This window comes from Miscanthus floridulus, chromosome 17 (genome assembly GCF_019320115.1).
Source record: "Miscanthus floridulus cultivar M001 chromosome 17, ASM1932011v1, whole genome shotgun sequence".
Lineage (NCBI taxonomy): Eukaryota > Viridiplantae > Streptophyta > Magnoliopsida > Poales > Poaceae > Miscanthus > Miscanthus floridulus.
Genome location: NC_089596.1, coordinates 81,838,471 through 81,847,314, shown reverse-complemented (window position 1 = coordinate 81,847,314; position 8,844 = coordinate 81,838,471). Strand labels below are relative to the sequence as shown.

Sequence of the window (8,844 nt, the reverse complement as noted above, 5' to 3'; positions counted from 1 at the left end):
CAGCGGAATATGGTAGGGCCCTTAATAAAGCACGAGCGTGAGCGCCAATTTGTTTATATAAACGCCCCTCATCGATTCCTCTGCTGTTTTAGGCTAGCACCGAATCATCGTAGGCGCAGCACGGCACGCTACACCCACACCCACCTCGGTTTGATTCGGCTCGGCTCGGCTCGTCCAGTCCAGAGGCCAAGAATACGCAAGAGTGAGCAATGGCGGGAAGGCGAGAGGAGGGGGACGGACAGGTGCAGCGGCGGCAGCAAGAGGGGGAAGAGGAGGAGGACTACATCGACATGGACCTGAGCTCTGTAGCTGCGGCCGGGGCGCGGGAGTTCGAGTTCATGTCGGCGCCGCTGGACCGGTGGGGGGAGCCCCTGGCGTCGCCGGCGGACGAGCTCTTCTACAAGGGGAAGCTGCTGCCGCTGCACCTGCCGCCGCGCATCCAGATGGTGGAGGAGCTCCTGGACGGCCGCGGGGCCGGCAGCAGGGAGTTTCTCCACCGCGGCATCAGCACGGCCCCCGCGACGCCGTACGAGTCGTGCAACGCGTCGCCGGCCAACTCGTGCTACGTCAGCGGGGAGCTCAACGTCGAGGAGTACTTCCAGGAGTACGCGGCGGCGGCGGGCCTGGCGCTGGCAGCGGACGCCGCGGCGGCCCCCGGGGGGGAGAGGAAGCCGTGGTCCAGGAAGCTCAGGTTCATGAGGCAGCTCAACCTCGGGCTCAGGCTCAAGGCGTCCAAGGCGTACCTCAAGACCATATTCGCAGCCAAGCCGGACGAAAAGAACGATCTTGGCGCGGCGACGGCGAGGGGAGCGCGGGAGGAGCTCGCCCACGGCCATGCCCATGGCCACCCCAGGGCGTGGAGGAAGAACCCGTTCGCCCAGATCAGAAGCAACAGGTGCATCGCCTCCGACGTCTGCGTCGGCGGCGGCAGCAGCCGTGCCGCACCCGCAGCAGGGCGGTACAAGGAACGCGAGCACGGGCACAGGCGGTCCTTCTCCAGCGTCATCGTCCGGTACTCCTCGTCGAACAAGACGTCCCCCGTCCCTGCGCTGCCGTTGCCGTCGTCGTCCTCGTCCTCGTCCTCGTCCTCGTCAGCCTCCTCGTCGGTCCGGACCTCGACCGAGTCCGACGGCGCGGGCCCGGCGCTGAGGAGGAGCAGCAGCGCGAGCTCCGAGGTGGAGAACCCCATCCAGGGGCTCATCGCCTACTGCAAGAAGTCCCAGCAGCTGGCCTCCGTCAGGAAGAGCGCCAGCGACGCCGGCTTCCGCTTCCTGTCGTCGGCGGCGTCCAAGATCGCCGCTGAGTCCGACGACCTTGATGAGCTCACCGAGATTTGCAGAGGATGATAGGGCTATGAATCTTGATGATTGTACAATGATGCAAATGCGTTCTGGAGATTTTGTGAAAAAAAACTAAAGCTTGTGGTGTTGACCACCCTGTGTCATGATGATATTGTTCAAATGAATGACATCTGAACTTTGAACAGCTCATTTTGCAAGACCTGTAGAAATTTCCATGGATGAGTAAAATCAATAGCAGAGTCTTGCTTCCATAATCACTTTAGGCCCCGTTTAGATTCCAAAAATTTTCAATCCAAAGTGTCACATCGAATCTTTCGGCACATGCACGGAGTATTAAATGTAGATGAAAAACAAAACTAATTGCATAGTTAGGTGAGAAATCGTGAGACGAAACTTTCGAACTTAATTAGTTCATAATTAGATACTAATTACCAAATACAAACGAAAGTGTTTAAGTAGCTAAACCCAAAAAATTTTGGAAACTAAACGCGCCCTTAAAATTATTTCTAATATAAGCACTGATAGACAAGGGTACTCCGTCATCTCGAAAAAGGAAAAGTATTCATGGTCTCATATTCAGATAAGTATGCTGCAGTAAGAAAACAAGCTTGAAGTCGGAAGTCCCTAAGTCAGAGTCATGATTTGCTGAAGGGAGCAAGAGCAAATCTACTTGTCTGCATATGTTTCAACTTTCAAGCAAGCCTAGAACCCTAGATTCATCCACACAAATGTACTCATAGTAGAAGCCTCATCCACAAAAATGTACTCATAGTAGAAACGTTTTTCAGTCCGGCCCGCCGGCATTGCTTGGCTCTGATTTCTGAACACTGGCAACTCAAAGTAGCGCCAACGCAAGACGATGGACGATCAAAGGTGTGTGATCATCTCAAATGTTGCCCTTACTAATCCCATTCCCATCCTACCACAGTACCATGTGCATCAAAGCGATGTAAACTACAGAAACACATGTTCACTTTTAGAACAGGAGTTGCATTGTTTTTCAGGGAACACTCAAAACTTGCAATCTTAAAAGGGTACAGTCTCTATTATACCACACATTGATACATGTATTGCTTCACACTACCGGCATCATGTTCGCCTTTGAAGCTACGGACGATCAGAAAACAAGCAACTAAGCAAGAATTGGTTTGTCGAGGGATAAATTTCTCCCCAAAAATAAAGAAAAAAAGAGAGGGAAACAAGGCAATGTGGGGAAAAACAATGGAGGCAGCAACTTTTTGCTCCCATCAATGGCTGTCTAGGTCACAATGCTTCTCCTGGTACACATCGGCAGGCGCATGGCAATATGGCGCATAAATTAGCATATCTGAATATCAGAATGATGGACACGGCTCCACAAATTGGATTAGCAACTTTTTACATGCTGAGTAGATTTAAGAGGGCTACTTTTATCTCACTGATCATCTTTTTCTTTTGTGCATCTGATGATGCCAGACTTTAAACATTAATGACCAATGAAAACATATTTTGTTTTGTTTTGGGTATATAAACAGGAAATTTGTGAAAAGGTCGGCTTAAGAAGCTGCAAACATGTCAATGAGGTAGGTTTCACTGACTCCTGGCTTGAACATAGTCGTCTGGCTTAGTGGCAGATTTGGCAATTCTGGTGTACCTAACAGCTAACCAAGAGTTTGGTAAATTTGATATAAAACAAAGAAATCTAGTACTTCCTACTAGTAGTTTAAGAGCACAAAGTCCAAAGCTGAAAACAGGGAAGAGATTCCATATTCTACTCCAATTTTGTGTGGCCATGAAAGCTGCAATGCAACAGCCAGCAGACAAGATCAGCTTAGCCAACATCACAGTTGCCTGGCAACAAAACCAAGTCAGCAAGACTGCACTCAGTTTCTCTCCTTCACTAAGCCTCACCCCTCACATGATGCTGAGACCACACCAAAGATAATTTTATAGTAGAGAAAGCATCAGCACATCAAGCCAGTGGTTTTCCCATAAACAACTCTGCCTGTCAGCATCTAACCCTGTCGTAAATCGGATCAGAAGGATCCCACTCAAGCCCAAACAAAAGGCCCATTCCATCCCTTTTACACGGAAATCTCATAAAGAAATTCGCAGTGGCGAATAATCCTTTAGAAATTAGAAGCGGAGAGAGCACGCGCGTGCCCTTGCAGATCAGACGTGGAGCAGGGTTAAAGCCAAAGGCAAAGCAAAGCGGATTTAGCCATCGAATTGGTTTCCATGGTGGGTGTGACCGTCGATCGTGGAATGAGAGTTTTTTTTATGCCGCCCCCCGGCATCTGTGGCACTCACAATTCGCCAAAGATTTTGTAGGATTGTTTATATGCATGTGCTTTGCGTCTAGCATCCGGTTTTTGCATGGCCAAAGGTGTGGCTTTTGTGATTATTCTTGCTGGCCTACAAAGTATTCATTGTTCTCGTGGTAACTGACGAGTGACGAGATTACCTACCGCTACCAGGGTAGTGACATCCAACTACAGCTAAATCTCTCGGTTGTTCTATTCTTCCAAAAGGAAGGACGAGAAGCTAATGAATGGCAAGCTCTCTAAAAGTCTCTCCTTGTGATTCCAAAGCAATCCGTCCCACTGCCAAACATAGCCAGGAAGGGTTGATGTTCATTGGGACAATTTGTGCAGTGACAATGGTCTAGTGGCAGTCTGTTTGTTCGGGCTTTGTACGTGAGCAGCACAAGTGCAAAATGCAATTCATTCCAAATCACAGGGGCATGGGTCTGAATCGTAATCCTAATATTTTCTTTTAAAGTTCATTGACCTGAGCAAACTATACGTCGCTGGCACAATTTTGGGCGTTTCCATTTTTATTAAGTTTTAATTGCAATACATACGTAGGAGTAGATGTGTGCTTACATACATGCACATCTACCAACATTACTATAAAAACGATTTCATGACGGAGGAGGGCATAAAATGCTCTTGTCTCCCAAAACATGGAGTGATTTGCAGAGACGGTCAGACTATTTACGGAAATACAAAACAAATGTATCTGTGAATCAATTTGTAGAGAAGGACCTCTTCTGAAAATGATGGTAATTTTTAGAAGCATGTCTCTTAAGAGGTCTGTCTCAGAAGAAAGGCTCAAAGACTAAAAGGTCCGTTAACTATGTTCGCATATATAAAGGACCCTTAGGATTTTCCATCGTCGTCTCTCTCTCTCTTCTCTCCCCTCGTCTCTCTCTTCTCTCTTTTTTAATCTTTTGTGATTTATTTCTAGAGAAGGGCATTAATGACCGCCTTAGAAAATACTCATTAACAGTGACTGCGCCTAGGAGGCAGCAACATGTCCGTCTCTGAAAACTGATTATGACCACCTCCGAAAATGTGTTTGGTGGTAGTGCAATGAACACTATATACATTCTACTCCTATAAGCACCTCCAAAAATTTGAGCGGTCTAGTCTTGGTATTAATGAAGTCACCACATATGCCTTAATGTTGATGAGCACGTCACTTACCATTTAAAGAATAACATAATTAAATCCTAAAACAAATTGAAAAACATAAGAGCACTTGAGCCAAGTCGAGAATTGAACTCTCATAAACGTGTTAAAAAAACTAACCAGCTGAGTTTCCTTGCCAACGGGCTAGCGACCCATTGGATGTGCTACATTATTGGCCAATCATGATGTTTTCTTATTATCTTCCTTTACCTTTTATCTCTTTTCTTTTCTCTTTCCTTTCGTTTTCCCGTGATACCCCTATTAGTTATTTTTCTCCACTTGATAAATATTCCTATTTCTTTCAAAGTACTGTATGAGTTGTCCTTATTTTGGGATTAACACTACTACAGAAATTATTCGGAAGAAAATGTTGATACAACTACTAAAACAATTTTCTAAATCATTCCAAGGAATAAAATTTATAAAAAAACTATAGTTTATAAAAAATATTATTTATAACACTAAATAAGTATTGTTAGACTAAAATAGAATAAATTTCATAGTATACATGTTTTGGTGCCATAACTGTTGACACTGTCAAAATTTAAGATAGTTGGCTTAGGAGAAAACTAAAATTGTATTCCTCCTGAGTGAGAGAGAGAGAGAGAGAGAGAGGCAGTAATAAACTAATCACAAAGATTACAAGGTAAAGAAAGAAAATAAAATTCGGGCTTTGTCTTTCTCATGTGGTGGGCTGTTTGTTTGGTCGTAGTTTTGGTGGTGGTTCGAACTGGGCTCAGCCCAACACTGGATGCAAAAGGATTTCCGACTCCACGCGACGCCGTTGTTTTTGACCCACCACACCGGCACCGCGCGCCGGCCGGGCTGCGAGCTGCACGGGCCTCAACTTTTGACCCTCCGAAAGAAGGAAAGTTGCCCGTTTTATTTTTGGTAATGCTGCCTATGTATACGGCGTTCGTCCGTCCTGTCGCTGTGACGCCAGCCTCGCTTGCTCAACTATTTAAAAAAACTCACCTAACCGAAGCACCGATAGTGCTCTACAATCGCGCGCTGCTTCCATGATCGCGCTCCCCACTGTGTCTCCGCTCTGTCGGCCGGCATCTCCGTCGCGCCAAAGCGCGGCAGTCCATCTTCCTCTCCACCACCCCTCTCGCACGCCGCGGCATTCTCCACCGGAGTGGCGAGCTCCGCGCCACCGGTGAGCTTTACACTAGTAGACTCCACGCGCCGACAATCGTTCATTCCTAAACAACTAGGAGATATTAAGCTGAAAGTGCATGTTGTAAACATATGTTTTAAGTGTTTTAGATGTGTTCAGAGCTATGTTGCAAGTATTTTATATTTGTGTTGCAAAAGTAATTCTGGATATTGCACATGTTGCAATGGCTATACACGTATGTTTCTAGTGTATGTTCTAACTGTTTCAGATGCACGTCCAAAGTGTTTCATCTGGATGTTGCAAAAGTAGATCTGGATGTTGCACATGTGTTTCAAGTGTTTTCAGCTGCTTCAAACGTATGTTTAAAATGTTTTATCTGGACGTTACATATATTTTACAATGGTTACACACGTGTTTTTTGGTGTTTTAGACGTATGTTGCAAGTGTTTCACTTGTTTTGGACATATGTTGCAGTATTCCATCTGAATGTTGCAAAATTAGATCTGGTGTTACACATGTTGCAATAGGACCCATTTGTCGTAGCCACCTGTTGCAGCTGCTGGAGCGCCGTGCATACACTTGGGAAGCGGAGGGACGGAGCGCGGTGCGGCGGCGAGCGCGGGAAGCAGACGGTGAGGGTGGTAGGGGCGTGGGCGGTCCCTGCCTGTGTGTAGCAGGGTACGAGCGCGGACGGTCCCCACCTATGCGTGCGACAGAGTGTGACTGAGGCCTTGTTTAGATTGCAAATTTTTGCAATATGGACATTGTAGCACGTTTCGTTTGTATTTGACAAACTTTGTCCGGTTATGGACTAATTAGGCTTAAAAGATTTGTCTCGTGATTTACAACCAAACTGTACAATTAGTTATTTTTTTTATCTATATTTAATGCTCCATGCATGTATCTAAAAATTGATGTAATAGAGAGTGAGTGAAAAAACTTAGAATTTGGAGGTGATCTAAACAAGGCGTGAGTGTGAGTGCGGGTGATCCCCCTTGCGTGCAACAGGCGTGTACTAGTCGTTTTCTATTGCGGGTTTGATAAGACAAGTAAAATCAGATAACTTTATTGGCTGGGGTGGGAGATGCGTCCGAACACCTCCTGGTAGGAGACATGGCACTAGCGTCTTCCTTTTATTTTAATTCTTTTGGTATGTTTACATTTTACAAATTGAAGTCCTCGTACCTTCAGACCATTTTACGCGTAGGGATGACACGCCTAAACTCATTTCCCAACAATCAGCATTTTTATTGATCTTTCCACTTGGTACCCCGTCAGGTGAAGGTTGATCAATAGCATAATGACAGTTCACTTTGTTGCGCATAGGACAGCAATGTTGTGGCAACAACTATAACCCTGGTGGATTTGCTTGACCCAATCCAATGCAACCGGAGTAGAAATCATGACGGTACCGGCACACCCTAGCCTCCGTGTACACCCTTCCCGGCTCACAGTAGTATCCCTTGTTCGGCGCGCAGTGAGCGTCCTGTGAACACACGCCCAGCCCCTCGAGCGCGCACCCATCCTTCACCACGCTCACACCGCCTCCGCCTCCGCCTCCGCCGCCGACTCCCAGCACCTAGTCGCTCCACTCTCTCGAGAACAGCCCGTCCGGGTCGTAACGCCGCTTCACCTTCAAAAAACTCCCCGGCGCGCGCGCCGTACCTACCTATGGCGCCTTCGAAGGCGGCGTTCCGGTTCTTGCCCCAGTGCGGCAGGCCGCCGTACTTGCGCAGCGCCATCTGCTCGATCTCCTCCATGACGTCCTCGTGCAGCCGCGGCGCCGCAAGGCCCCGGCCCCGGTAGTAGGTCATGTCGAAGTCCACGCTGTCCTCCAGCTTCCCGAGGAGCGCCGTGGAGGACGACCTCACGTACCGCAGGAGGATGCCGCCGTACACCTCGAAGCCGCAGAGCGCGGCCGGGTTCTGGTCCCGCAGCGTCTGCACGTCGCGGATGAAGCCGGCGACCTTGGACACGGGCACGGTGATGCCCGCCTGGAAGTAGAATATGCCGTTGGCGACGCGCCGGTTCCACGGGCAGGCAGCGGCGGCGGTGAGCAGAGCGTCGTCCTCGGTGCCGTTGATGCAGCGCCCCGAGGACTGGATGTGGTTCTGGTAGCCCACCACCGTTTGGCCAAAGACCGTCGGCAGCAGGCCGTCCGCCGTCGTCGTTAGGCCGTAGTTTGGAGTGGTGAAGAGTGTGGCTAGCCCTGCGGCGGCGGCGCACCTGGCCACGTCATCCCTTTTGGCTTCCGCGATGTCCTCTTCATCGTGTGACAAGGATCAAGAGAGCTTGCTGTTAGCACACATTATCATATCAAAACAATTAATATTTGGCGGATGAATTTGTAGGTGTCGGCCGGAAGCCGATGAAATCCATCACGCCATCACCGGTGGCGTTGACGGGGACGCGGTCATCAATCCTGTAGACAGCCAGACCATGGCCCGGGTACCAGAAGATGTCGGCGAACTCGTGCTCGCTGGAGAAGGCCGACTCGTTCGGCCAGGTCGGAATCGTCGCGCTTCTTGAACGTCACCGAACGCTTGAACATTGGTTGCAGTGCCAGAGTGATCTGATCCAAGCAAAACCATGAAAACTTTATGAAGCATCCGAACATGGCTACACACAGTTCCAGAATTTTCACACGTGCAACAGTTTGTTATACTATGAATTGCCCCGTTCGCTGGTCTTAAACTTTACTGAAACTGACTGAAAACGCGGTTCCAGCTGAATTGTTGTGAGAGAAAAACACTATTCCGGCTGAAAAAAAGCCGAACAAGCCGAATATAGGGTAAGCCGAACGTGACCACATATTACTACGATGTCTTTGTTACCAAAAATAGAATTTTCAAGCTGCATATCATGGTGCGAATTGTTGCCGCTAAGCGTTTTCATCCATGCTGGACGGATCAAGATGTTTAGGAGAGAGATGAATTAGACTAATTCTAAATTTTTTTCAATAATTAAGCTT

General features: G+C 48.1%; 1 protein-coding gene and 1 pseudogene across 1 annotated transcript; one reads left to right on the top strand and one right to left on the bottom strand.

Moving 5' to 3' along the window:
* LOC136518404 (probable membrane-associated kinase regulator 4) lies at window positions 1–1,429 on the top strand. The gene has a single exon (XM_066512064.1). The coding sequence runs from the start codon at window positions 210–212 to the stop codon at window positions 1,344–1,346; it is 1,137 nt and encodes a 378-aa protein (XP_066368161.1). The 5' UTR covers window positions 1–209; the 3' UTR covers window positions 1,347–1,429.
* A 5,783-nt stretch (window positions 1,430–7,212) lies between these two features.
* On the bottom strand, window positions 7,213–8,490 carry LOC136515859 (probable truncated L-gulonolactone oxidase 7, mitochondrial; annotated as a pseudogene).
* Window positions 8,491–8,844: the final 354 nt, after the last annotated feature.